Source organism: Ornithorhynchus anatinus, chromosome 2 (assembly GCF_004115215.2).
Source record: "Ornithorhynchus anatinus isolate Pmale09 chromosome 2, mOrnAna1.pri.v4, whole genome shotgun sequence".
In the NCBI taxonomy this organism is placed as follows: Eukaryota; Metazoa; Chordata; class Mammalia; order Monotremata; family Ornithorhynchidae; genus Ornithorhynchus; species Ornithorhynchus anatinus.
The window spans coordinates 23,902,217-23,929,392 of NC_041729.1; the positions used below are offsets into that span (position 1 = coordinate 23,902,217).

Genomic DNA, 27,176 nt, shown 5'->3' on the forward strand with positions numbered 1-27,176 from the left:
CCCAGGCCCTTCCCACTCCTCTTGCTTTCTCCTTGCAATGGACCCTCTCCCCTAGGCCTGAAACCTGAAGCAACATCGTCCTCGTTGGCTTTACCTCACAAAGAACGATCCCAAAGGAGAAGACGTCCACAGTCTCATCATAGCTCTTTCCTAAGAGAATGGGAGAGAACAGATAGGTTGCACTCGCTTTTATTATGGCATCTGTTAAGCGCTTACTATGTGTCAAGCATTGTTCTACACACTGGGAAGAACAGATTGGGCACAGTCCCTGTTCCATATGGGGCTCACTGTTTAAGTAGGAGGGAGAACAGGCACTGACTCCCCATTTCACAGATGAGGAAACTGAGGCCCAGAGAAGTGATTTGCTTAAGGTCACATAGCAGGCAGGATTAGCACCTAGGTCCTGACTCACAGGCCCGAGCTTTTTCCACTTCCCTCTTCTTCCCTGAATTGGGAATCCCAGTTGACACAGGGCCAGACCTCATCAGTCAGAAGCAAAGCTCAAGCTATTGGCTGGGAAGTTGTGGCAAACAATCTGAATAACAACAAGATAAAAACCATCCAGAGCCAGTAGCAGGTGTCCAGAGGGAAGGAAAGGAGCAGCAGGAAGCTGCAGAGGTTGGCAGCTTGATGGTTTCCAAAATAACAACAGTCATAATAATAATAATAATGGTATTAATTAAGTGTTTTCTATAGGCTGAGGTAGACACAAATACATTCATATCAAACACAGTCCCTGTCCCACATGGTGCCCAAAGTCTAAAGGCGAGAGGGAACAGGTATTTAAATCTCCATTATGTAGATGAGGAAACGGAGGTCCAGAAAAATTAAGTAACTTGCCCAAGGACACAAAGCAGGCAAGTGGTGATTAGAAGTGATTAGAACCCTGTTCTGTGGTCTTTCCACTATCCCATATTGCTTTCCATGCCTTCTTACTGGCAAAAAAAAAAAAAAGCTAGCTAGAGGGAGCAGAACAGTCACCACCAAATATATCTTCCTTCAACCTACAGCAAATTTGCTTCCTGGGAAAGAGGCTCATCTGCAGCCCTATTAGAAAGCAGGGCTTTGTGGCTAAGGAATACAGACATACCTCTGGTCCAGATAGTCTGAGGCCTCACAACAACACTCTTCCCAGGGGCTGAGGGCAGACATCGTGGGTGGAACTTGAAAATCACAGTGGTCAGTGGGCCCTAGGTGTGTTGCCCACCTGAAGCCAACTTAGAAGCAACCCCAGAGTGGGCAAGGGCTGGCACTGCCCCAAAAGCACAAGCTTCTGAAGGTCTTGGTTCCTACAAAATACCTCTGGGGTCGGGGGAGGGAGGGGGGAGAGGGGGACATTGTACTCTAGAACCCAGTGTAAGAAAAACCCAGGAGGTGGTGAAGAACCCAGAAAAGATGGCCAAAGAGACAATAGCCCATCATCTGCCGGGAAACAGCACTTCCAGCCTGACCCTAATCAACTCTTGCTGCAGACTCCAGTAGGCCTGGATCTCATGCCAGAGTCAAAGAAAGCCTAAATAGCTCACGTTTCCAACAGAGGGCTCAGATGCCAGCCACTCCTCCCATTATGGGAATCTGACCCTTATCCAGAGAAGGTGGTATTAAGCAGTCTGAGCCTTTGGGATGAAGGAGTTTATGGGACTGAGCTTGGCTGGGAAAAGAAAATAGGCTAAATAGTATTGATTGATTGACATGTCAATCAATAGCAGCAGCATGGCTTAGTGGAAAGAACACGGGCCTGGAAGTCAGAGGACTTGGGTTCTAATTCCATCTCTGCCACTTGCCTGCTGTGTGACCTTGGGCAAATCACTTTGCTTCTCTATGCCTCAGTTACCTCATCTGCAAAATGGAGATTCAAAATACCTGTTCTCCCTCCTACTTAGACTGTGAGCCCCATGTGGGCCCTGATGATCTTCTATCTCAAGTACAGTGCTTGGTTTAGAGTAAGCACTTAAATGCTACAATTATCATTATTATTATTACTAGATGTCTTCCAACTCTGGGTCCTGGTCACATAATTCTCCAAATACCCAGCAACCTGTGGCACCTGTCCTCACAAATGGGAGTGCCCACAGGTGACAGGAGTTAGCCTCCGAGGGGCCACAAGTCTCCCTAGAGCACGTTTGTTGGATTGGGAGTGTCCCCATTTCTCACCATTTAGCATTTCTGGAGCCATCCAGTAAGGGTTCCCCACAACTGTATAGCGTTTCTTGCGGTCACTCTTCCGCAGGGTGCGTTTCTTGGTGGAAGCCTTCTCTACGGGAGGCTTCTTTCTCTCTTCCACTATGAGTCGTGACAGCCCAAAATCCGCCACCACAACGGTTTTGTCCTGCTCAGGGAGAGAGAGCCAGAGTCAGGACAACTGTAGTGATTTTCCCAGTACCAAACCACACAAGCCTTCTATGCCAGAAATATGGGTCTCCCCAACACACACCCCCACCCCCACCTCCACCTGACTAGATGAGAACAGGGCAGAAAGGGAGACAAGACCACCTACCAACCCAGAAATTTGGGGCTGGATGGACCAAAGGATATCAGAGGAGCCAGCGTCAGGATGAGGAAAGGGGAGAAGAGCCCGACTGGGGTGGTGATGGGAGCCTGGCTGGGGAGAAGGAATGGAGCCAGGTTCTAGGAGGAGGGGTAGCAGACAGTGAAAATTCAGGAGCCAATGACATAGAGCAAAGGTGGGCTTTTCGTGGGCTCTCCAATTTCCCAGTTTTCCAAAAAACTACAGAATTCTGCCACATCTGGTCAGGGGCAACATAGTCCACTCAGCACCCCAAAAGGAGGGAGACAAAGAAGGGACTGGAAGAAGGGAGAGGCTGTTCCCCAACCCCACTCAGCAATGCCAGAAGATTGGAGTTTGGTGATGGGAACTGTCCCTCTGGGGCTCACCAGTTTGATGAGGCAGTTGTGTGAGTTCAGGTCTCGGTGAATGATGCACTTGGAATGCAGATAGGCCTGGAAAGAAATAAGAGCATCAACTACAGGGACCCACCCAGGGTTGTTTCACATAGCTGGTCACCCTGAAGTGGGCTGGGGTAGTGAGGGAGGAAGGAGGAGGTTGTTTCTCCCCTCTTATTCTGTAAGAAGTCTTTGTCACCATGCATGCTGACACAGCATAACATTTTGACGTCTGTTCAAATCCTTGAACCATCTCCTTGCTCCAGAGCCACTGCGCTTCCTTCCCAAGCCTCTATTGACACAGATGCCAGGCCGACACTTTCAAATTTGACACACTTTGTGGACAGGGAATGTGCCTACCAACTCTGTTATACTACACTCTCCTCAACGCTTCGTACAGTGTTCTGCACACGGTAAACGGTAAGTAAATACCATTGATTGCTCCTCAACCCCTCCACCTTGGGGCAGTTGCCTCGCTCCCACCTGAAGCCAGCCCTGGATCGGACCCACTGTAACCTTTCATGTTCTCAGTCTCTCATTTTGGGATTGCTATGCCTTTTACAGACATAAGTCACTTGCAAACTTCTCCATTACATCTTCAGTAACACAGTAGGCCCAGAGAAGGCTAGACACTTGCCCAAGGCTCCACTGCTGGAGCTAAGAATAGAGAGTTTTGCAGCCCTGTTTCCTGTCTGAGATCAACCTCTAGACCAGCCTCCCTCCTTGGGGAATCAATGAGCTGATTTGGTTGTTGCACTGTCTCTCAGAGCCAAGCCCCACCCTTCACCTTCCCCAGCCAGCCTCCTGCTGGCCCAGGCTTTTGGTGAATCTAAAGCCCTGGTGGATTCTCTTTCCCTAGCCTGCAGATAGGTGGTTCTAGAGGCACCCACCATTCCTGAGGCAATTCCTTTGGCAAAGCTGACCTTCTGCTGCCAGGGAAATGGGTCCTGCAAGACAAGGGAGACAATCAGTAGCTATAACATCACTGGGGCATCTGCTGCTCAACTTCCCCTGTGCCAAGTTCACTTCTGCATTTTGTGCCCACTTCTGCCCAAGAATGCCAGTGGGGATGGTGGAGCTGCCTCCCCTCTCTCCAGGTGGGCACCATTAATGTGAATGTTTTTTGGGGTGGAAGCAACTCAGGTAAGCAGCAATAAGCAGCAAAGGAACTCATCCTTCACAGCAGTGCCAGCCAGTCTCAAGGGGCAGGGGTGGGAATTGGTTCTCACCACACTCCGGAGAAAGTCTTTCAGCGTGCCCCCTTCGATATACTCCGTCAGGAGATTGAGCTTCTTGTCCTTGTACAAGACGCCAATGAACTTGAGCACGTTGGGGTGATCCAGAGCCCGCATCACTTTCACCTGGAAGTAGAGGGTACAGAGGTCATTGCTGACCCTGGAAATGAATGGCCAGCCCAGAAGCCAATTGGCTTGGCTTAGTCCTAACCCCAAAATGGGTACATGGCAAAACCAAAGACTCCAATATGAAAGTACCTCCTTGGTCCCGCCCTATTTTCCTGGGTCTCATAATAACAACACCAATGATGGCATTTGTTACCTTGTGGGGTCTTTCTGCCATACCTGTTGATAGTCTCTGGCATCAAAGCAGATGGCAAAAGGGCCTAAGAGAAAACTAGCCACTAGGGAACCCTACCTCAAGTCCCCACTCCTCTGTGCAGTGACTGGGTCCCTTCTGCCTGGCATTTCCCCAGAGAGGGTTGGTGTCTTTTCCTCTCACGATGGAGAGTTCTGTTCTTCTCGGTATGTCTCCAGATCTGCTTTGTGATATTCCCACATCCTATTACTCTCCTCCTCACTGAGCCCTTTCCCCAAAGGCAATGGTCCAGAGGCAAGTCAGTTTACAGAAGAGGGAATATGGTTTCACCCTCAGTCTCCAGATTGATAGTCTTTGCCTCTTGCTGGCTCAAAAGCAGAGAAAAATTTGTTGCCTAGAATTTCTGTTAGTGGAAACCCACATTTTCTGCTTTGGGCTCGAAGACCTCTAGTCTCCCCTCCCCATAGGCCTACCTCTGTTAAAAAGGTCTTCTGTGTCTCCTCATCACACCGAATTAACTCCTTCATGACCATGACCTTGCCTGTGGCTTTGTGTGTTACCTAGAAAAGAAAGGCTGTTACAGTGGAAAGCACATCTAAAGACAGCTTTAGAGGACCAGTATGTAATGACCACTAGAGTTCCCTTGTCTTTAAGCTTTGCTGGGAGAGAGCTTGCAGGGACCTCCTGGGCTTCCCCTGGGAACCATTATATATAAATGGTATTTGTTAAGCGCTTACTATGTGCCAGGCACTGTACTAAGTGCTGGGGCATATACAAGATAATCAGATTGGACACAGTCCCTGTCCCACATGGGGCTCACAGCCTTAATCCCCATTTTATAGATGAGGTAACTGAGGTGCCAAGCAGTGCAGTGAAGTGACTTGTCCAAGGTCACCCAGTAGAAAAGTGGCAGACGTGGGATTAAGACCCAGGTCCTCTGACTCTCAGACCCGGGCTCTTTCCACTAGGCCACGCTGCCGTTGATAGGACTCAGCCTCCAGGTTATGTTTCTCCTAACCCATGGGTGCTCATGAAGGAGTAGGTAAGCCACCTCTTCCCTGAGAAACAGATTCTCACAGAACTATGAACTCAGGACAGGGAAGTGGGAAAGATGGCAAGGGAGAGAAGAGGACCTAGTGAGGACAGGCTCTGATGCCTTTAGGGAGTAAGAGGAGTAGGGGGCGGGTCCATGCACAGACATGTCCAGAACTGGGTGAGAGGCTGCTCTGATCTCACACCCTCCCAAAGATACAGACAGGGAAAAGATTGCTTACCTGGCCCCGCCTCCTATCTATGAGCAGAGAGGGAGGAGAGAAATAAATGTTAGTAGAAGAGTGCCAGAATCCCCCCCGAAAAGAATCAATACTCCAGAGCCCTAGCAGTAATGGCCACTGCAGCAGTCTTGGGCTACTTTCCTGCTGGGCTGGTGGAGTTTCACGGTGGCCAGAGGGATGTCGAGTGCAGGCCCAAAAAGGACTGAAAAAACTAACGAAACTTGAGTATGGGGTGGGAGGAGGTGTTAGCCTGCATCCGGTAGTTGCTCCCAAGCCTCGTGGGTTAAAGATCAGAATCTAAAGTCAACACAGAGAGCCCAGAAATGCTCTTTCATCCATAGAAAAGTTCTTCCTCGAGAAGCTTCTGCCCTCACCTTGATGGCCTGCCCAAAGAAGCCTTTTCCCAGGACCTCCCCATGGATCAGGTCACAGGGTCGGAAGATCTGCTGGGAATAGCTGCTGGAGCAGCGGAGGGATTCTGAGCGACTGATGTCCCGACTCAGCAGCAAGGGTTCCTTTGGGGAGCTGGGACCCGGGGACTTGGAAATGCTGTTACTGCGCCTGAGAAGAAAAGGTGGGTGGTGAGGGGGGCCGCAGCTCAATAGACAGGAGTCCCCAGCTGGTAATAACACAGCAGAGACAAGAACAACCCAGCGGTGGCCCTGCTCAGAGCTGGAGTCTTTGTTCCCGGTTCTCTGGAAGTACACATTCCTAAAGGAAAGTTCCTGAAAATGATTTCTACACATGAATGGTAAATATAGGGAATCCGGACTTTCACCTCTGCTTAAACAGCTGCTGGGTTCCTGGGAACTGTGGCATTCTGGAGCAGAACATCCTGTGTAGCCCAGAGTGCCCCCTGTCGAAGAGCAGCATGGAAAGAGGCCATCCCTGGGCCAGTGGTTAGGTTACAGTAGGTTTCGACTGGACAGTTTGCCTCTTTCTCCCAACCCAGCGTGGGAGGAGATCTGGCTGCCAGAAGGAAGAGGACACTGCCAAATGTATCTTTTCTCCAACCCCACTTCACAATTCCAGTTTTTCCATTCCAGACAGCCCAAGAGACTGCTGATCTGACTCTCTGAAAGTGGATCCAACCCTAGATTAGGGATCGGGCCAGGCATTTTTCATGGAGCTAGTGCATGTAGGTTCAGCAAAAGTCTGAGGGTCCCAGGCCTACCAGCCACACGCTCGGAAAGTTCCAATACGAATACAAGGAGGACTCAAGGGCTGGAGACCATTTCTCCAGGAGCTCCGCTCTCCAGTTCAGCCCAGGATGGGATGTAGCTGGAATCTAAAAATAAGCTGGAACCCTTGGATAACACAATTCCAACCTTTAATAGACCTAAAGGTCTATTAAAGTTCTGCCTGATAGAGCAGCTGTTTGCTGTGTATCACACCCATTCCCCCATCTACGGGCCAGAATCCACCACTGAGGGGGATGCTGAATTAGCACAACGTCATTGCCAGCTAGTTCCTCTGAAGCTTGGCTCGGCCCTTAGAGAGATCCCAGCTCTATAGGGTGGGCTTCACCTCAGGGACAGCCGCCCGACTGCCAGTGAGGAAGAGCCCGGAGTGGGAGCCGTACCTGAGTGAGCGTCTCCGGAGCGTCCCTTCAAGGTTCTCTTTGGCATCCAGCGTGCCGACCGGGTGAAGGGAGGCGGTATTCTTCAGGTGAGCTGGTAGTCGTGCATCTAGTCGCAGCTGGTCCAGGCGCTGGGATACGGGGTCGTGCTCAATCAATAGCTGAAGCACCCGGCTCGTCGTACTAATCGCCTCTTCCACCTACAGCCAAGAGCAGAGTCAGGTAAGCTCGGCCACTCTTCTGTCCTGGAGAAGAACCCATCGAACTCACAGAGTTCGTCCGTAAGCCCCAGGGTAACTCCCTGCTTCGGCATCGACCTAGGACCTCGGCCGCTGGCACCCGACGCCCTGAACTCCAGCTGATCCTACTGGCCTTTCCCTGCCATTTCGAGAACCTAACTCAGTTAGGCTCAAGAAGACCTCAGGAAAAGGGACTCAAGAAATTCTGGGAGTCAGAGGAGAACCAGTGGCAGAAATCTATACCGGCAGGGGAACCTGACCGCCTTCCTTTCCCCAACATAAACCCAGCCAGGCTCCAAAGAAGATGAGAAGTGCCAGGCCCTGGAGAACGTGACAGGCGACAAAGAGGTAGAGGGAGAGCCTAGGAATCTGTACCTCGTCCACCTGCAGCGTCCGGACAGGGACCCCGTTGATCTCCAGGATGCGGTCCCCTGGGTGGATGGCATTTCGTATACTGGGGCTGATGTGTAGCCGGCTGACTCTGAATAGAGAAGAGAGCACAGGCGAGGGCAGGTTAGAGCAGGACCGGCTTCCGGTCTCAGAGCTGCTGCTGATCTCGGCCCCACAGCGCAAGCTCTCTGGACCCAGGAAACACAACCCACCTCCAAAAGAAGCCCCTACCTCTTCCCTCCCCCGTAACCCTTTTAGCAAAGCTGCCACAAGTATGTATGACGTGTTCCCAGGGCTAGGAAGGACCTTCTTCCCCAGCAGAGGAGATAAGTAGCCATTTCCAAAGCAGAAACAGATCCACTGGGTTCCCATCACTAACCAGGCTAGGGCGGCGAACACACACAAAATGTGAATTCTTCACTTTGCCCATTCCCACCGCCTCCCCAAGCTTTCCTTGGCTGGAACCCATAAATACTCACTCTTTCACCTGCACAGTGGTGGCGTAGTTGGAACAGGCACTGTCCACTGTCACAGAGAAGCCTCTCTTGCCGTCGGTGGTGACCGGCATGGAGATGAGGGTGACCGAGTAGGGCAATTGGTCTTGCACAGACTCCGTGGAAAGCCTTTCAAACATGGGCATCAGCACAACCTCATTGTGGCATTTCCCACTGGAGAGAGGGGCCAGTGAAGGCAAAAGTTACTTCTTTATCCCCTTCCTATTACCCCGCAGGATACCCATGAACCAAACCCAAGCAGCACTGGAAAAGGGGGTGAGGTAGGATGAGACGACTACCGGGCCGAGCTGCCACTGACGACCTAACCCTGCCACAGCTGCTGGGCTACTCCTGTTCTCATGGCCCTTCGCTGTGGAGTGTGATACAGGAGCCCAGCTGGTGTAGACTATTTCCCTCACTCCCTCCTTACCCTCTTCCAAGGACATTAAGCTGGGAGGACCTTGTCTTACCAGTACAGGGTAGCATGCTGAACCAGTGCGTATGCGTCTCCATCTTCAATGATTACCTTGCAACTCATACAAGCGAAGCATTCTGGGTGGTATTTATACTCTCCAGCCACCTGCGGGGAGCATAAAAGTGGGGAGATGAGTAAGAAAGTACAAGGCAGGAGAAACTATTAGCTGTGAGACTCAAAATTCTCCAAAGGTCAGCAGCACTGCTGACAGTTACCAACGGAGCCCATTTACCCACCCGAGTTCTCCCAAGCAACTTTTGGGGTGGTGGGAGAGAAGGCGGCAGTGGACAGATGGTGGGAGAGTATTGGGTTTCTAGACTGTAAGCTCGCTGTGGGCAGGGAATGGGTCTGTTTATTATCACACTGTACTTTCCCAAGCATTTAGTGCAGTGCTCTGCACACAGTAAGCGCTCAATAAATACGACCGAATGAATCGAACCCTGGCCTAGCCTATTTTCTCATAGGAGCCAAGGTTCCAAGACTGAGTTGGCGTGGCAAAAAATTCAGCCAGTCTGAGTTCAGATGTCCCTCTGTCTCCAATTTTGGACCACAAGGTGCAGATGCGAACTGGATTTCTCTCCCAGGGAACTGGCATTAGATGGCAATTGCCGGGTCAGTTCCAGGTTGAGCCCCAGAGGGTGCTTTCCAGTCTGTATAAGCCTCTAGTGGGAATGAGTTGCCTTGTCCTACTCCAACCGAAGCACATTTACTGCTTTGTTTCTAATCTGGACTACGGCACAGCTCAAACAGCAGAGCAACTGTAGGGCAGAGGGCAGATCTGGCCAAGATAATAATAATGATAATGTTGGTATTTGTTAAGCGCTTACTATGTGCCAAGCACTGTTCTAAGCACTGGGGTAGATGTAAGGTAATCAGGTTGTCCTAAGTGAGGCTCACAGTCTTAATCCCTATTTTAGAGTTGAGGTAACTGAGGCCCAGAGAAGTTAAGTGATTTGCCCAAAGCCAAACAGCTGACAGGTGACGGAGCCGGGATTAGAACCCATGACCTCTGACTCCTAAGCCCGAGCTCTTTCCACTGAGCCACGCTAGAGGGAAGAACCAGTCCTGGGTTCTCAACAGCTCTTTCCCAACAGATCTCTGGGTGGCCCCTGATTCTCTTACTGCAGAAGACACTGTAATTTCACTTGGTGCAGTGACAGCTCCATTAGACTGTAAACTCCTCAAGAACAGAGACTGTGTTCTTTTACTTTTTTCGCATGTTTCTAAAGCACCACGTACAGTGCTCTGCACAGGTGGTGCTCAGTAAATATTGTTGATACTGATGATCATGTACTCAGAATGCAGCTTTGCCTCTTTCTGACCTCAGTTAATGGCAGAAACTGCTCGTTTCTGAGAGCCGTCGAGTTACGGGGGCTCAAGGGTACGGACCCCGCAGCTGAGACTTGAGGATGGCTGCCATGTGAAGGAGCAGCCGCCTTCATGGGGGACCGACAGTTCCTTGAAAAATGGCGACATTGCTGAGTTACTTCAAGCCATTTTCTTAGCAAGGGGACCCTGTCTACTGACTTCCAAACACCTCTGAGGCAAGATATCAAGTGCTGCCCAGGTTGGGATCCCACCCCAACAGTACAGAGACTTGTTGAATTGTTCTCACGTTGAAGCGATCTCACCGCTGCTGCCTTAGGATATTTGCTGCTCTAGTAGTGAAGGTGGATAGTCTCAGCAGAGGCCCGGGGCCCTGAGAATTCATCAGAAAAACACCGGCAGTTGCCAAGTGCTGTGAAAGGAGCAAGGATGGCCCCAGATCACAATCCATTACTCACAGTTCTCTGATAACCTGGACATTACTTTGTTGCTGAACCCCTCGTTAAGGAAATCTCCCAGTACAGTATGTGCGCCTTGAGGGACGCCATAGGAGGGAACAGTCCTTTCTTCCTTCTAACATTACATCCTATCCAGGTAGACGTGGGTGGCCCAATTCCCTAACAGCATTCTATCCAAAATGCCTCACATTATGGAGTAACTGAGAATACATTTGGTACCAAGTCTAACTAATTCTAGGAAGGAGAAATGCTCATATTTCAAACCTTCAGAGCCAAAGTAAAACCCCAGAATAGCTAGTGATTATCATATGACTATGCATTACATTAGGACCCGTATTTCCTCTTGCTATAATGCAGCGTTTTTTGTTTTGTTTTAAATATTTGTTAAATGCTAAGTGCTACACACTGTAATAAATGCTGGGGTAGATACAAGACCACCACGTTGATCACAGTCCATGTCTCACAAGGGGCTCTCAGTCTCAATCCCCATTCTACAGATGAGGTAACCAAGGCACAGAGAAGTTAAGTTGCCTAAAGTCACGCAGCAGACAACTAGAGGAACTGGGATGAAAACCCAGGTCCTCGACTCCTAGGCCCAGACCCTTTCCACTAGGCCACGCTGCTTCTCATTAATGCAGATCTCATTACAGACCATATTTATGTCGAAATTTCATCTGTACTCTTAAAGATCCAACTTCAAACACCCCTGTGCCCTCTACCCTTGATGAATCCAGGCAAGTCAAGTGAGGCCACAGAGGAAAAACCGACCGAAATTGGGGTTAAGGAGATCCAAGAGGGTCTGAATTCAGCACCATCCTTACCATGACGGGGCCAGTCATTAGTAGGGAGCAGCCATGGCAGAACTCCCCAAACTTCCCCCAGTAGTCCTTGTGGCAGTAAAGTTTCCCATCTTTTTCATAGTACCAGTTGGTGAGGGGATCCTGACATTCAGAACACCTGAAAGAGAAGGAGACAACAGTGACTCTCAAGGGCTAACCTGTCACTCGATCAGCTGTACTGCAAATTTAGCGATTAGTAACAGGAGAAGCAGCTCCTACCACAGGGTTCCCTGTCCAAAATCAGGATGAAGGCAATGGCTCAGTGACCCCTTACCCAACTAATGGTAACAATGATAATTATAGTAGTAATTTGTAAGTGCTTACTGTGTGCCAAGCACTCTGCTAAGCGCTGGGGTTGATGTGATTCAGTCAGACCAGACACTCTCCTTAGCCCACTTAGAACTCAAAGTTTAAGGGGGAGGAAGAAAAAGTATTTATTCTCCATTTTAGATGTGAGAAAACTGAAGCACATAAGAAATGTTAAGTGATTTGCCCAAGGCCACACAGCAGGCAAGTAAGTGGCAAATCTGGAATCAGAACCCAGGTCTTCTGACTCCCAGGCCTGTGGTCTTTTCTCTAGGCTACGTTGCTTCTAGCCTCTGGCTGTTGATCAGTCCACACTGGACACAAAATCCACTACTGCTGGCTCTTGCCCCAATCCCAAAGGTGATAACCAGACAGGGTTACCTAGCTTTATACCAAAATCTACCTTCTGTCGAGCTACCTAGTCACTTTCTACATTACTCCTTTCCTTAATGCTTTCTCACACCATGTTGTGTGTCGAATTCATCGTTCTTGGTCTAAGGGTCTTTGAACAGACCACTTGCCTATGATTTTTCATCCATCCCATTCACTCCTTGATTCCAGTCATTCTTGGACTCTTTCATTCAATAGTATTTATTGAGCACTTATTATGTGCAGAGCACTGTACTAAGCACTTGGAATGTACAATTCGGCAACAGATAGAGACAATCCCGGCCCTCCAGTATCTGAAGCCTTGCCTATGCCATTGTACATAGGATGAGCTTCTTCCCTCTCCTTCAAATCCCACCTTTAATCTGAATTCAACTGCTCTACACCCCTGAAAACACAAGTTTGGACCACAACAAAAATCAAATCCAAAGAGAAGAAAAAATTCCAAACATGTTTGTGAACTTGAGGGTAAAGTCCATTTTCCTGTGGGCTCTGAATAGTTCCTAGCAATGTGGCCTAGTGAAAAGAGGACCTGATCCCAATTATGCCACCTGCCTGGCTCTGTGACCATGGGCAGGTCTTACCTTTTCTGTTCCTCAGTTTCCTCATCTGTAAAATAGGGATTAATTCCTGTTCTGCCCCCTACTAGACTGCAAGCCCATGTGGGACAGAGACTGTGTCTGACCGGATTACCTTGCCTCTTCTCCAGAGTTTAATATAGTGCTTAGCACAGAGTAAGTGCTTAACAAAGGCCACAATTATTGTTGTTGATATTAACTATTACTGAGGGCTGTGGGTCAGTCGATCTGTCAATCGCAGTTATTGAGTGTTTACTGTGTGCAGAGCACCGTACTAAAAATAGAACAGACACATTCCCTGCCCACACGAGCTTACAGTCTAGAAGTCCTTAGGGTGCTGATTGCCTCCTCCTCCTCCTGAGCCTGTTTTGGGTTCCCGGAACCTTGAATTGTGAAGGAATTCTGCCCTCCTGAAACAGAGTGAATCTCCACACCAGAAACCTTTCCTCGCTGCCTATGAGCAACCACACCCAGTGCTTGCTCAGCAAGGGAAAACAAACCTGAACTGGTCAGGTGTCTCAGTTTAAAAGCAAAATGGGTGAAACACTTCCGTGACCATGCCGCCTCAGGGAGTCACTGGGCCCAAGCAGCCTGAGATTGGGGTGACCCCTTCCTCTCATTCCCCTTCCCAACTCAAGGTAACCCATAGAATCCCAGCAAGGCCCGGCTCCCGATAGCAAACAAGACCTCTCGCCCCCGAGAGGGGCGAGGGGGCTTGGCCCTGCCTCTCCCTTGTTTGTGAGGAGGGGGCATCGGAGCAGTTGGATTCCCACAGCGTGTTCATTACTGCAGCCAGGCTGGAGGCCGGGGTTTGTTACACCCTCCCAAAGGTATGTACGCAGGAGAGGAGAGCCGTGGGGCAACGGAGCATTAGAACACGTCTTACCTTCCACTGCCAAGATCCTGCTTTTGTTTGCTGCAAGTGTCCCCGGCTCGGTGATCGGGAGGAGGCGGGGAACAAAACAAGCGCAGACAAGCAGGGGAGGAGACATGTCTGCTCACTACTGAGCACCTGGTAACACTGGCACAAAGGGTCCATGTGAAATGATCTAACCACGTATTTATCTGTTCTAATGGAGGGCCTGGTCAGATAAATCAGCTAGTGCTAGGGGGTAGGGAGGGTGGTCCAAGGAACATGATGACCAGAAACAAAACCAGCTAGGTGTCCAGACCAACTGGACCACTTGGTTCTCTCCCAACACCAGTGAATTATGGCCTACTGCTGCTTTAATCCCATTAAAGCCTGAGCTGAAGTGATTTTACTCCAATGTAGAGTTAAAGGAGCCCATGTTCTTTAACCTATGTTTGTTTTTCAAAAACCCCTAGCCAAGAGGAGCAGCGTGGCTCAGTGGAAAGAGCACGGGCTTTGGAGTCAGAGTTCATGGGTTCGAATCCCGGCTTGGCCACTTGTCTGCTGTGTGACTTTGGGCAAGTCACTTAACTTCTCTGTGCCTCAGTTCCCTCATCTGTAAAATGGGGATTAAGGCTGTGAGCCCCACGTGGGACAACCTGATTCCCCTGTGTCTACCCCAGCGCTTAGAACAGTGCTCGGCACATAGTAAGCGCTTAACAAATACCAACATTATTAAGAGGAGCCTGCTGGTTTACCCAATTTTTTTCGTGGTCCAGTTAAAGGCAGAGGAAGCAGTGGGAAGGATTTTTCCCAGAAGGCGGCTAATCAGCGGCAGTGGAAGCCCAGGCATTAGAGAAGCAGCGTGGCTCAGTGGAAAGAGCACGGGCTTTGGAGTCAGAGGTCATGAGTTCGAATCCCAGCTCTGCCACTTGTCAGCTGTGTGACCGTGGGCGAGTCACTTAACTTCTCTGTGCCTCAGTTCCCTCATCTGTAAAATGGGGATTAAGACTGTGAGCCCCACGTGGGACATCTGATTCCCGTGTCTACCCCAGCGCTTAGAACAGTGCTCGGCACATAGTAAGCGCTTAACAAATACCAACATTATTACTTCTTCCTAGCCTGGAATGGTGTGCTTAGTCCAATGCCCTGCACACAATAAGTGCTCAATAAATACTATTGACTGACTGACTGGAGACGGAGCACAAGCTGTTGGACTGGCTGTGGTGGACCCAGGGTTACTATCCCATTTGTCCGATTGCTAAAATTTCCAGCCCTTCTCAGACTATCCCCGTCATTATAATCACAGGATGTTTTCATCATACAATAACCTGGGCTTAAGAAAAGACACAGGAACTATGTAAAGGCTCAAGGTAGTGTCCTAGTACTGATACTTGCAAGTTACCAGTTTCACTTTCAGCCTTTATTGGCCATTGCCAAAGGGAAGCAAATTCATCATTGCTGAAGGATCATGTAGCACAGAACTGCAAAAGATTAGCTTTTACAAGTTAATAGGCTCTCCCAATGAATCCAAGAAAGATGAATTGACCCGGAAGCCTCATACCAAACAGTGAACATGAATGCTCAATAGTGAACACTCAAGAAAGCTCATTGTGTAAGCCCTACGGGGATGTCTCAGGAGTGTATTAGAATTGTGACTGGGAGATTGAGGAGAATTGAAAGAGGATGGAAGGTAGTAGGAACTGAATGATTTTCTCCACACTCCTGGAGCATGTTGATTTGGAGCCATTCCCTGGGGGTAGGGATGAGGAGGTGTCCAGGACTAGACTCATAACAGGGAGTCTGTTTGCATCTGTGACTCTGGATGACCCCTGGCCCAAAGGACCTAGTAAGACCAGGTCAGGCTCTGGGATTCAGGCTACTCCTGGGAGGGTTTAAGACTCCAATTTGGCCTGGGAAATCGTAGGATCTTCCTGCAGAGCAAAATCCCAAACCACTCAAAACCACTATTGGGCTGGCCTCTGGGGCGGGGGAAGGGAAAGGATGCCCATGACATCGTACCATTTGTCCCCCTCCACTCTCCTCAGTGTTAGACTCCCAGCTGCTACCAACAACTACTTTTCAGGGGTAAATTATCACCCGGATGGAAAACCAACATGTAGCTGCAGCAATCACGATCTGTCTAAATAGAAACCAAATCAAGTAACTCTAAAGCATTCTCTCCTTCAGAAAACATTAGCAGGGCTTCAAATCCCTTGATAGGAAAAGGAGGGAAGCGGTGCTTTTTCTTCCCCAAAGCTCAACTCCGTGGAGAGCCAAGACTCTGCTCTAACACCACTCTAAGCCCAAGACGGAGAAGAGCCTGCCTTCCACAACAATCACGGGTCAGTGAGGATTTCCCCTTCACACTGGTTGCTGAGAATATGGATGTAGGTGATTTCAACATAGCTCGTTGTGGGCAGAGTGTGTCTACTGTTATATTGTACTCCCCCAGGCACTTAGTGCAGTGTCCTGCCCACAGTAAGCGCTCAATAAATAGGATTGATTGATTGATGCTTAGTTCTGATGATCGGGGGAGGTGGAGAAGAGAAAGGGGAGAAAGTGGGCTTTTAGCCATCTGCTTTGAGCTGTCAGAGTGCTCCAAACACAGCAATTACATTCCTTTGGGATGGAAGTGCTGTTCTCTCTGTCACGCCTGATCATGTCCCACTGGAATTTGCTTGCATCACTTCAACTCCTATCACAGCACCACTGTTCCAGTGTGGAATCCCTTCTCCTCGTCAAAAGGTTGGATTTGGGGACTTGCTTCGGAACCAAAAAAAAAAAAAAAAGGAAATTCCCGATGAGAGAGCAAGCATCAGAAGAACCACTTCACTCAGCCGGCCAGAAGGTCCCTCTAAACTCCTTTCTCAGGCAAACAACGGTGCCTGAAGGAGGAGGGGAGGCCCTCCTGCAGATGTACCACCGTGCTCAGCCAGCCGCCTCCTCAGAAGTGGCTTCAGGAATGTGGCAAAGCTCTAGGGAGCTGAGGTGGGGGAGGAAGGCCCAGAGTGAGTATCTCCTGCCTGCAGCTGGGCAAACAAAAATGTTTATTAAAGCAGGAGAGTAACCCAAAAGGGCTGGAGGGAGAGACGGAGAAATAAAAGCAGCCCAACAAACAGGAGCCAGTTATGCTCTCTCCAAAGGTCCAGGGTTGGGGCTCCCTGACCACCACGTTGCTGCCCGCAAGGGACAGATCTCAAGTGCTGTCTTCAAGAACAGAAGGGGAGACAGACAACTAGGATTTGGGAGGAGGTGCACTGACTACGTGCTTAGTACAGTGCTTTGCACACAGTAAGCCCATGATCAATATAACTGAATGAATAAATGAATGAATGACTAGTTTTCTTGGGGGAAAATCCTTCCAGGGCACCGCATTCCTAAGGAGTCGAGTTCCCCAAGCAAACGCTTCACTCCCAATAACTCTCAGGCTACAGGCATCCTTGTCCAAGGTGCCCTGCAGAGGTCAGAATCCAACCAACTGGACCTGGCTGGCTCTATCACCAGCCCCTGGCAATACTCTCATCTCGCCCACATCAGGTTGAACTCAAAGTGGCCCAGGGGATCTGGACTCAGAGAACCACTACACTTGAATTGTACTGCCCATTAGAAATGAGGTCCAAGTCGGGGTTTTTTTAAATGGTTTTTGTTAAGCCCTTACTATGTGCCAGACACTGTACTAAGCACTGGGGTAGATTCAAGATGATCAGGTTGGATACACGTTCCTCTGGGGCTCACAGCTTTAATCCCTACTTTAGAGATGAGGTAACTTAAGGCACAGAGTTGCCCAAGGTCATGCGGCAGACAAATGACAGAACCCGGGATTAAAACCCAGTCTTCTGACTTCCAGGTCCGTGCTTTTTTCACCAGACCACACTGCTTCTGCTGCGCTTCTGGTTTGACACATGCCAAGCTGCGGTTCCCATGTACCTGATGCAAAATGGAAAGACAGAGGCTCTAGGAGTCTCAGAGAGCATCCAATCTAACCCCTGAATTTGGGTGGGACCTGAATCGACTGCATTTATTGAGCGCTTACTGTGTGCAGAGCCCTGTACTAGGCACTTGAGCACAATATCCAGAGTTGGTAAACACATTCCCTGCCCACAATGAGTTTACAGTTTAAAGGGGGAAAGCTGTTCCTCAACAACAGAAAGTGCTAGATAAATAAATAGTAAGCAGCTGATCCTATCTAGGTAGTTCTATGGCTGTTCTTTCCCCACAGTGTTTATGTTTACTGCCTAGTGCTTAGGTGCCAGCTACAGTGCCTGGCACATAGTAAGCGCTTAAATACCATAATAATTATTATTATTATTATTCACCTCTCCACCAGTCCCTTCAGGTAAAAGCCAGCTGTTTCTGAAAGGTCTGAGTACAAAAAATAAAATCTCACAGGCTTTGGAAATGAGAAAATGAGAAGCGAAGCAACTCCTATGAGGCTTCAGCCAACTGCTTTGAGTTTGACAAGTTCATTGACAGTTGTTTTGGAGAAATACCCTCTCAGCAAGGAGGGAGACGGGAGATCAGCACTCCCACTAAACAATTCCAATTCCCAGCTCATTTTCCTCTGCTTCCATGTAATCAACTTGGTTCAGGGTTCTTTGTTTTTTAAAAAAATACTCAGGTACTGTACTAAGTACTAGGGTAGATCCAAGTTAATCATGTTGGACAGAGTTCCTGTCCCACAAAGGGCTCAGGATCTTAATCCCCATTTTATAGATGAGGTAACTGAGGCACAGAGAAATCAAGTGACTTGCCTAAAATCACATAGCAGATGCATGACAGAGCCGAGACTAGAACTCAGGGCCCTCCCAGGCCCTTGCTCTATCCACTAGACCACGTTGCTTTCCCAAGGTACTGCTTTTACTTCCCCCTTTGCATCCCATGAAAGCCAAGACTTCCCTATGATAACCAGACAGGACTTGAGACCTGCCAGGGCAGCTGGGATTTCAGAAGCAGCTGGCTGGGCCTCACTCTGCAGAGAGCAGAGGAGTTACTGAGAAGGGTCAGCCCCCTGCCAAGGGCCTTCTTTACACTTGAAAGGAAGTCGCTACTGATGGAAAAAAAAAGCCCCACCTAAGCCTGGAATGATCCCATTCAGAAAAGCCCTGGGGACAGAAACCCCCTCTCCAATCAGAGGGTCCAAGGTGCAGGTAAGCCCGAGATAGAATGGAAGAGAGTGTGGAAGTTCCCTTCCACAGCAAAAAAAAGGCAACCGCGCGTGCCCCGGCCCGCACCCCGATTCAGAGGGGAAAACAGTCCAATATTGGGGTATTCTCTTCCTTTCAAGACCATGCATACCCACAGCACCGCACTGCCAAGCTAAAGCACTAGGGGAACTCCCTTCGCCCCGGGGAAGCTCAGCCCTCAGTGGAATACTTGGAGCACCTGGAGTTTCGCTTCAGGAATAAGAATGAAGACAGAGAATACAAAGGTGCAGGACCCCTGGAGTTTCACTTCAGGAATAGGAATGAAGTCAGAGATTACAAAAGTGCAGGGCCCCTGGAGTTTCACTCTGGGAATAATAATAAGAATATGGAGGGGCAGGCCCCCTCAAACCCCTCAGCGGGGCCCAGCCAGTGAGGATTTCCGCTGAGCCAGGTAGAACTTTCCCTCAGCAATTTCTCCGCACAGATAAGAGCAGGTCCAGGCCTGGTAAAAATACAGTTGATTCTGCTGAGGCAAGGTGAGGAAAGATCCCCCATGCTTAAAGAAGACTCCCTTACTGTCCCCCCTTCCCCTTTCAATAGAGGCCAAGGCTAATCTTTGCCAGCCTCGGAATCTTGGGGCTTGTCCTGGGCTTCACTGGACAGTTTGGAGCCCTGCCCCTCACTCCCTTTTCTGGAGACTCTGGGTGGGAAAACCCCATCATTAGTTGAGTTTATCAACCGATCGAGGCGTAGCATTCATGAGTGCCTACCGTATGCAGAACGCTGTACCAAGTGCTCGGGCGAGTACACCGGAATTAGTAGATATGATGCCAGTTAAAGGATTTTCCAATCCAGTGGGAGAAACAGACACTCAAAAATATTACAAATGGAGGAAGTAAACACAGCAAAAGAGAGCTACAGGCCGGAGGGAACGTGTTGTGAATCAGTGTTTCGATAGAAGTGCTGAAGTGGCAGTTGGGGGATAGAAAGTGTGGAGATGGGAAATTCATCGGGAAAGCCGGGTTTGAAAACAAGCTGCTCAGTACTGGGATATTTTTTTCCTTAAGGTACTTGGTAAACTCTTACTATGCGTCAGGCACTGTTCTGGTCGGGTCGGACACAGTCCCTGTCCCATATGGGGCTCACAGTCCAAGTTAGGAGGGTAAACTTTATTCATATTAATGACTTTCTCACCCTCTAGACTGTAAACTCGTTATGGGCAGGGAACGTGCCGGCTTAATTCCCTTGGACTCTCCCAAACATTTAGTAGAGTGCTCTGCACACTGTAAGTGCTCATTAAATGTGATTGATTGAACAGGTATTTAATCCCCACTATACAGTTGAGGAGACATGCACAGGGAAGTTCAGTGACTTTCCTAAAGTCACAGAGCAAGTAATTGGCAAGCCGGGATTAGAACCCCAAGATCCCCTGACTCCCGAGATCGTTATGGCATAACAATATTTGTTAAGCGCTTACTATGCGTCAAACACTGTCCTAAGCGCTCAAGACAAGATAATCTGGTTCCACATGGAGCTCATGGTCTAAGTAAGAGGGAGAACAGGTATCCCCATTCCGTAGCTGAGGGAAGTGAGGCATAGTTGAGTTGGCCAAGGTGACGCAGCAGCATGGCGTGGGGGATAGAGCATGGGCCTGGAAGTCAGAAGGTCGTGGATTCTAATCGCGGCAGTTGCGTGACCTTGGGCAGTTCACTTGACTTCTCTGTGCCTCAGTCACCTCATCCGTAAAATGGGGACTGAGGCTGTGAGCCCCATGTGGGACAGGGACGGTCTCCAACCCAATTTGCTTATACCTGGCACATAGGAAGCGTTTAACAAATCGCCTTATTAAGTGGCGGGGTCGATATTCCAAGGCAGGTCCTCTGCCTCCCAGGCCCGTGCCCTTTCTACTAGGCCACGCAGTGATCCCGGGGATTGTTCTGAAACCTCCTCCTCTTCGGAGCAGCCGGGAAACTACCATTCCGGGGGTTACTGCGGTACACAATATTCCGGGGGGATGGCGGCGGTTTAAAAAAAAAAAAGGAAAAAAGGGGGGGAAGGGCAGGCAGGAGGATTGCAGGTCGGGGCGGCACTCACCGAAAAGGATCTCTGGAAGTGAAGTAAGCCGGAACGGACAAGTAACTCCCCATCTTCGAGCACCGGATAAACCGGCTCAACTGCAAACCTGGCCGGGAGAGCCTGAGCCCTGCTCCGGGCAGCCAGCATGGCCGTCCCGGGGATTCCCTGCACCTTTCCCGGTCGATGTTCACCTGGACTCGCCCTGGAGCCGCAGGGGGAAGGGCAGCTCTCCGGGCCACTGGTCTCTTTTCGCAGCCTTCCCGGGGCTCATGGCTGAACCTCTGTTTTAAGGATCAATCTTCTCCTTGGGAGGGAGAGAAGGGGCGGGGAGAGGGGAAAGCCGCTGGTCTTTCTAGACGACAGACATTCTTCTGCCGGAGCTGGCAGCGGGCGTAAGAACTGCTGTCAACTTCAGCTTTCCTCCTCCGGGTCCACCCCTGAATTGGAAAGGGAGAGGAGGGAGGGAGGAAGAGGAGGGGCTCTCCACACAAGGGAGGTGTGTGGTTGGAGCAGCTATTAGGAAATAGACCTGATTGGAAAGGGGGTGGAGCTGGGATCCAGTGGGAGGCTCCCGGCACAGACAATAAACTCTCCGCTGATCGTGGAGCGTTGGGGAAAAGGCAATTGGGGAAAGGTTAGGATGGGATGCGAGAAGGGCCGCCTGGCCTAGTGGAAAGAGCCCGGATCTGGGAGGCAGAAGGTCGTGGGTCCTAATCCAGCCTCCGCCATAATTGTCCGCTGTGTGACCCTGAGCGAGTCACTTCACTTCTCTGGGCCTCAAGTTACCTCATCTGGAAAATGGGGATTTGAGATTAGGCGCCCCACGTGGCACAGGGACTGTGCCCAACCTGATTTGCTTGTATCCACCCCAACACTTAGTACAGTGTCTGGCACATAGTAAGAGCTTATCAAATACCATTATTATTATTATTACCTCGGCCCTGAATCATCCCATGACCGGAAAGCTGCATAAAGACAATATCCGGCGACCCTTTGGGAGAAAGGGGTTGGGATTCTCATTCAATTAAATTCTTGCAAACCCTCAAGAAGGAGGTTTGTGGGGGTGCAGGGAGGGTTTCCACATTCTGCAAGCAGGGGCAGCAAGGACTTATCTAATAATAATAATTGTGGTATTTGTTAAGGACTTACTGTGTGCCAGGCACTGTATTAAGTGCTAGGTTGGATACAAGCAAATTAGGTTGGACACAGTCTGTCCCACATGAGGCTCGCAGTCTCCATCCCCATTTTACAGATGAGGTTACTGAGGCACAGAAAAGTGAAGTGACTTGCCCTATGTCGCAAAAAAGGTAAGCAGTGGAGCTGAGATTAGAACCCATTCATTCATTCAATAGTATTTATTGAGCGCTTACTATGTGCAGAGCACTGTACTAAGCGCTTGGGATGAACAGGTCGGCAACAGATAGAGACAGTCCCTGCCGTTTGACGGGCTTACAGTCTAATCGGGGGAGATGGACAGACAAGAACAATGGCAATAAATAGAGTCAAGGGGAAGAACATCTCGTAAAAACAATGGCAACTAAATAGAATCAAGGCGATGTACAATTCATTAACAAAATAAATAGGGTAATGACCTTCTGACTTCCAGGCCTATGCTCTATCCACTACATCACCCTGCTTCTTGTTTCCAGGGATCAGAATCCTGCCTCAACCACTGAATCTGACCCTGCAATGCAGAAATTACAACCTCTCTGTGCCTCAGTTTGCTCATCTGTAAAATACCTATTTCCCTCCCGCCCGCAAGACTGAGAGTCCCATGAGGGACAGGTTCTGATCTGATTGTGTCTTCTCTACCCCAGTGCTCAGTACAATGTTTATCAACGAATTTTGATCAGAATCAAGCCCTTTAGAAAAAAATTAAATTGAGATTCTTGCATTGCTGCTGGTGACAGTGGGTTCCAACTCCAGCTCCTCCACGTGTCTATTGTGTGACTTTGGGCAGGTTCTTTCACTTCTCTGGGGCTCAGTTCCCTCATCTGTAAAATGGGAATTGAGACTGTGAGCCCTATGTGGGACAGGGATCGTGTCCAACCCGATTCGCTAGTACCTACCCCTGCAGTTATAACTGTGCCTGGCACATTGTAAGCACTCAAATACTATTATTATTACTCTCCACCTCTAAAATAAATATGTTCATCTCCTACACTCTGAGCCTGGTCGCCTAGTCTCCCCGTTTCTTTGAATCCCAAGGTCAAAGGATGATGCTACTGTATAAACAGAGCTCTTGCCTTTTCCCTAGAAGTTCGAGGAAAGGTGTGGTACTTGGGTAATAAATGGCAGAAAAAAATTGGGTGGGGAAGCTAGGTTGCTGTGAACTTGGTCTGAGAACCAAATGCTTCCCATTAAAAATAAGATAAATTAGATGGCAATTTGGATCGGGTGGGGGAGAAGTCCTAAATTAAGTTTGGAATTAGCAGAGAACTAGTAATACAAAGCTGCCCAGGGCTGCCTGTAAAACCCCAATCAGCCCTGTGACTGTAACTTTTCCTGACACTTCACACAGCTCTGCTGGAAGCAGCAGGGCTGTGAGTCTGCGTCTAGGAATGTGCTCCCTTCTCCCACAGTCCGTGTGTGTGTGTGTGTGTGTGTGTGTGTGAGAGAGAGAGAGAGAGAGAGAGAGAGAGAGAACTGAAGTTCTGACGTCCTGCCGGCATTCTCATCTCAGAAACCTCCTGGTTGTCCAATCTGAAACATTCAATGGACTCGAAGGAGACGGTTTCCCCGAAGCCCAGTTATGCAGCCTCATTGAAATCTCTGCCCTGGAAGAAAACGCAGTTTCTTCTCTGAGCAACACAGCATTCCCCAGGCAGAGTCCGGTAACCCCCATAAATTGAGTCTTCGGGAGAAACCTTTGAAGATTCGATCAACAGATGAGATAAAGCAGTAAGTAAGCTGCTCCGCAAAAGTGGGCAAATCCTCCGAGCGTAACTTCAAAGTGCTGCAAAATCAGATGGCAGAGCCTCTTGTAAGGTAACAGGAACAGGCTGTAATGGAGAATTCCTGGAGACCAACAGATCTATTTGCCACGGAATGATAACATCCAAAATGGAGGCACTTGGGGGAAGGGAAGAAAAACTTGAACCAAGCTCCCAAGAGGGAGCCACAGCCTTGACGCAGGTGCCACTGTCACTTCCAAGTCCACAATGCCATGGGTGCTGGTTCAACCCTCTTGGTAATCTCATTCCTCCCACACTACCCCTGCCATCTGCAGAGGCAAGGGCTGACAGGAGAGTGAGCTGGTTAGGAGGAGAGAGAAGCCTAGGTTGGCAACACAAATTTCCAGAGCAGCCTCTATTAAAAATAATGATATTGAAAGCATTTATTAAGCACTTATTATATGACAAGCACAGTGCTGTGTGCTAGGATGGATGGAACACAGTCCCTGTCTGACAGGTGGCTCAAGGTCTAAGAGCCCTTCCAAAAAATTAGTTGCACCAACTGAATCGAAAGTGCCACGACCACCTCATAAATAAGCAGTTGCCCACCTCCTCCCAGGTCACAGCCGAACACTATTATGCCCACCGGAATGGGTTAGCACGCCACTCGCTATGTGCCTACCAGAATGGATTAGCAGGCCACCTTTTGGGGACATAACCAAGTCAATCAATCATATTTACTGAGCCCTTACTGTGTGCAGAACACTGTTCTAAGTCCGTGGGAGAGTACGAAATAACATTTGGTAGACAAGTTCCCTGCCCCAAAATGAGCTCACAGCCTAGAGTAAGCCTAGACAGACAGCCAATCGTATTTATTGAGTGCTTACTGTGTGCACAACACCGAAGCCGGCAGGAGAGTGCAATATAACAATAAACAGACACATTCCATTCATTCAATCATATTTATTGAGTGCTTGCTGGGTACAGTGCACTCTACTAAGTGCTTGGGAGAGCACAAAATAGGACACATTCCCTGCCCACAATGAGCTTACAGTCTAGAGAGACATTAATATAAATTATGGTTAAGTGCACAAGTGCTGTGGGGGTGGGGCGGGTGAGTAAAGGGAGTGAATCAGGGTTAAGCAGGGTTAAGAGGGGAATGAAAGAAGAGGAAATGAAGGCTTACGGAAGGCTCTTGGAGGAGATGTGCCTTCAATAAGTCTTTGAAGGTGGGCAGAGTTCCAGACCAGAGGTGGCAGCAGTTGCCACATCTAATTTTTTAAAGCAAAAAAATCTCTAAATATCTGAATTTATGCTGGATACAGTTTATTTGTTGGGTTGCCTCCTCTCTGATGCTAATTTCCACCTCCAGTCTTCATTGGGTTTGCCCTGTAGTCTGTCTCCTGAGCAGATGACAAGTCATTCATTCATTCCTTCAATAGTATTTATTGAACACTTACTATGTGCAGAGCACTGAACTAAGCGCTTGGAATGTACAATTCGACAACAGATACAGACCATCCCTGCCCAATGACGGGCTCACAGTCTAATCGGGGGAGATGGACAAAAACAAGACAACGTAATCACGATAAATAGAATCAAGGGGATGGACACCTCATTAACAAAGTCCCAAAGGTACTCCTGCCTTTCACACACCACCTCTTCTCTCACCCCAACAGAGGCCCACGCCATTCAGTCTGCCTTGAAGGAATAAACCGGCAATCCTGTTGTAGAAGTGGGGCCCTGCCCCTGGAACTCAGTCCCAAGGAGCTTGCTCTCTCCAGCCCAAGTTCTTCCCTGGACCACAAAGACAACTCCGGCTAGGAGAAAATGACTTCAACGATCCTCAGACAATTACAGCCCTGATAAAAAGGCTTCGGAGGTGCTAATCTACGGCCTATTTCACAAGTCTGAAACCTGGTCTGGAGCCAAACCACCTGATTCTTTTGAACTGGCTGAGAAACCTGCCTTGAAGTCATCTGGAGGAGACTGCTCTCTCCCCTGCAGGGAGAATGCCAACAAGACCAGCAGCCTGAAACACCAGTGGAACTTTGGCACCCTCAGCCAGGGCCTGCTTCTTTAATGACGTCACTTACCATCTCTGTGCCTCAGTTACCTCATCTGTACAATGGGGATGAAAAGTCTGAGCCCCACGTGGGACTGCCTCCCCCGTTTAGACTTTGAGCCCGCTGTTGGGCAGGGATTGTCTCTATCTGGTGCCGAACCATACATTCCCAGTGTTTAGTACAGTGCTCTGCACATAGTAAGCGCTCAATAAATACGACTGAATGAATGAATGACAACCTGATTACCTAGAGAGGCAGCGTGGCTTAGTGGTAAGAGCCCGGGCTTGGGAGTCAGAGGACGTGGGTTCCAATCCCAGCTCCGCCACTTGTCTGCAGTGGGACCTTGGGCAAATCGCTTATCTTCCCCGTGCCTCACTTACCTCACCTAGAAAATGGGGATTAAGACTGCGAGTCCCAAGTGGGACAACCTGATGACCTAAGCAGCGTGGCTCAGTGGAAAGAGCCCGGGCTTGGGAGTCAGAGGTCGCGGGTTCTAATCCCAGCTCTGCTGCTTGTCAGCTGTGCGACTGTAGGCAAGTCACTTAACTTCTCTGTGCCTGTTACCTCATCTGTAAAATGGGCATTAAGACTGTGAGCCTCACGTGGGACAACCTGATTGCCCTGTATCTACCCCAGTGCTTGGAACAGTGCTCTGCACATAGTAAGGGTTTAACAAACACCATCATTATTATTATTGATGAGGCCCATTTGGCCCAAGGGTAACTGTCTGGCTTTGGCCATTATCTCATTAACAGTTTATTTGTGAATGGCGTGGCTGAGTCAACATAACCTCAGGACAGGATTGGGATTAGAGGCTAGAAAGAGCTCACTAATAAAATCACACAATAACCACACGCTCTAATGAGGCCCCCTGGTGGCCCGCAGATCCCCAAACCCTCGTTTGACTTTGGAGGTTGAGTGGATTCTGATCCATCCATTCATTCTTTCTATCGTATTTGTTAAGCGCTCACTGTGTGCACAGCACTAAGCGAACTGTACTAAGCGGAGCCACGTGGAGAGAGACCGGGCTTGGGAGTCCGAGTCTTCTGATCCCGGCTCCGCATTTGTAATAATGATGATAGTAATAATAATAATGGCATTTGTTAAGCACTTACTATGTGCAAAGCACCGTTCTAAGTGCTGGGGGATACAAGGTGATCAGGTTGTCCCACGTGGGGCTCACAGTTTTCGTCCCCATTTTACAGATGAGGGAACTGAGGCACAGAGAAGTTAAGTGACTTGCCCAAAGTCACACAGCTGACAAGTGGTAGAGCTGGGATTAGAACCCATGACCTCTGACCCCCAAGCCCGGGCTCTTTCCACTGAGGCACTTGTCTGCT

General features: G+C 49.3%; 1 protein-coding gene across 3 annotated transcripts in view; it reads right to left on the reverse strand.

Annotated features, from left to right (window-relative positions):
- The window catches only part of LIMK2 (LIM domain kinase 2), a 56,659-nt gene that overhangs the window by 3,733 nt on the left and 25,750 nt on the right, over window positions 1–27,176 (reverse strand). For 2 of the 3 annotated variants that reach the window (XM_007672161.4, XM_029049479.2), the window contains 12 exons: window positions 11,515–11,650; window positions 8,905–9,014; window positions 8,420–8,608; window positions 7,926–8,031; window positions 7,315–7,511; window positions 6,107–6,293; window positions 4,932–5,018; window positions 4,134–4,265; window positions 3,795–3,851; window positions 2,896–2,961; window positions 2,155–2,329; window positions 95–150 (listed from right to left, as the gene is read on the reverse strand). In XM_007672161.4, coding sequence (XP_007670351.1) covers window positions 95–150; window positions 2,155–2,329; window positions 2,896–2,961; window positions 3,795–3,851; window positions 4,134–4,265; window positions 4,932–5,018; window positions 6,107–6,293; window positions 7,315–7,511; window positions 7,926–8,031; window positions 8,420–8,608; window positions 8,905–9,014; window positions 11,515–11,650 — 1,498 coding nt within the window. Of the gene's footprint in view, window positions 1–94; window positions 151–2,154; window positions 2,330–2,895; window positions 2,962–3,794; window positions 3,852–4,133; window positions 4,266–4,931; window positions 5,019–6,106; window positions 6,294–7,314; window positions 7,512–7,925; window positions 8,032–8,419; window positions 8,609–8,904; window positions 9,015–11,514; window positions 11,651–20,894; window positions 21,374–27,176 lie in introns of those variants that run through there. The other variant, XM_029049469.2, reaches the window with a different exon arrangement.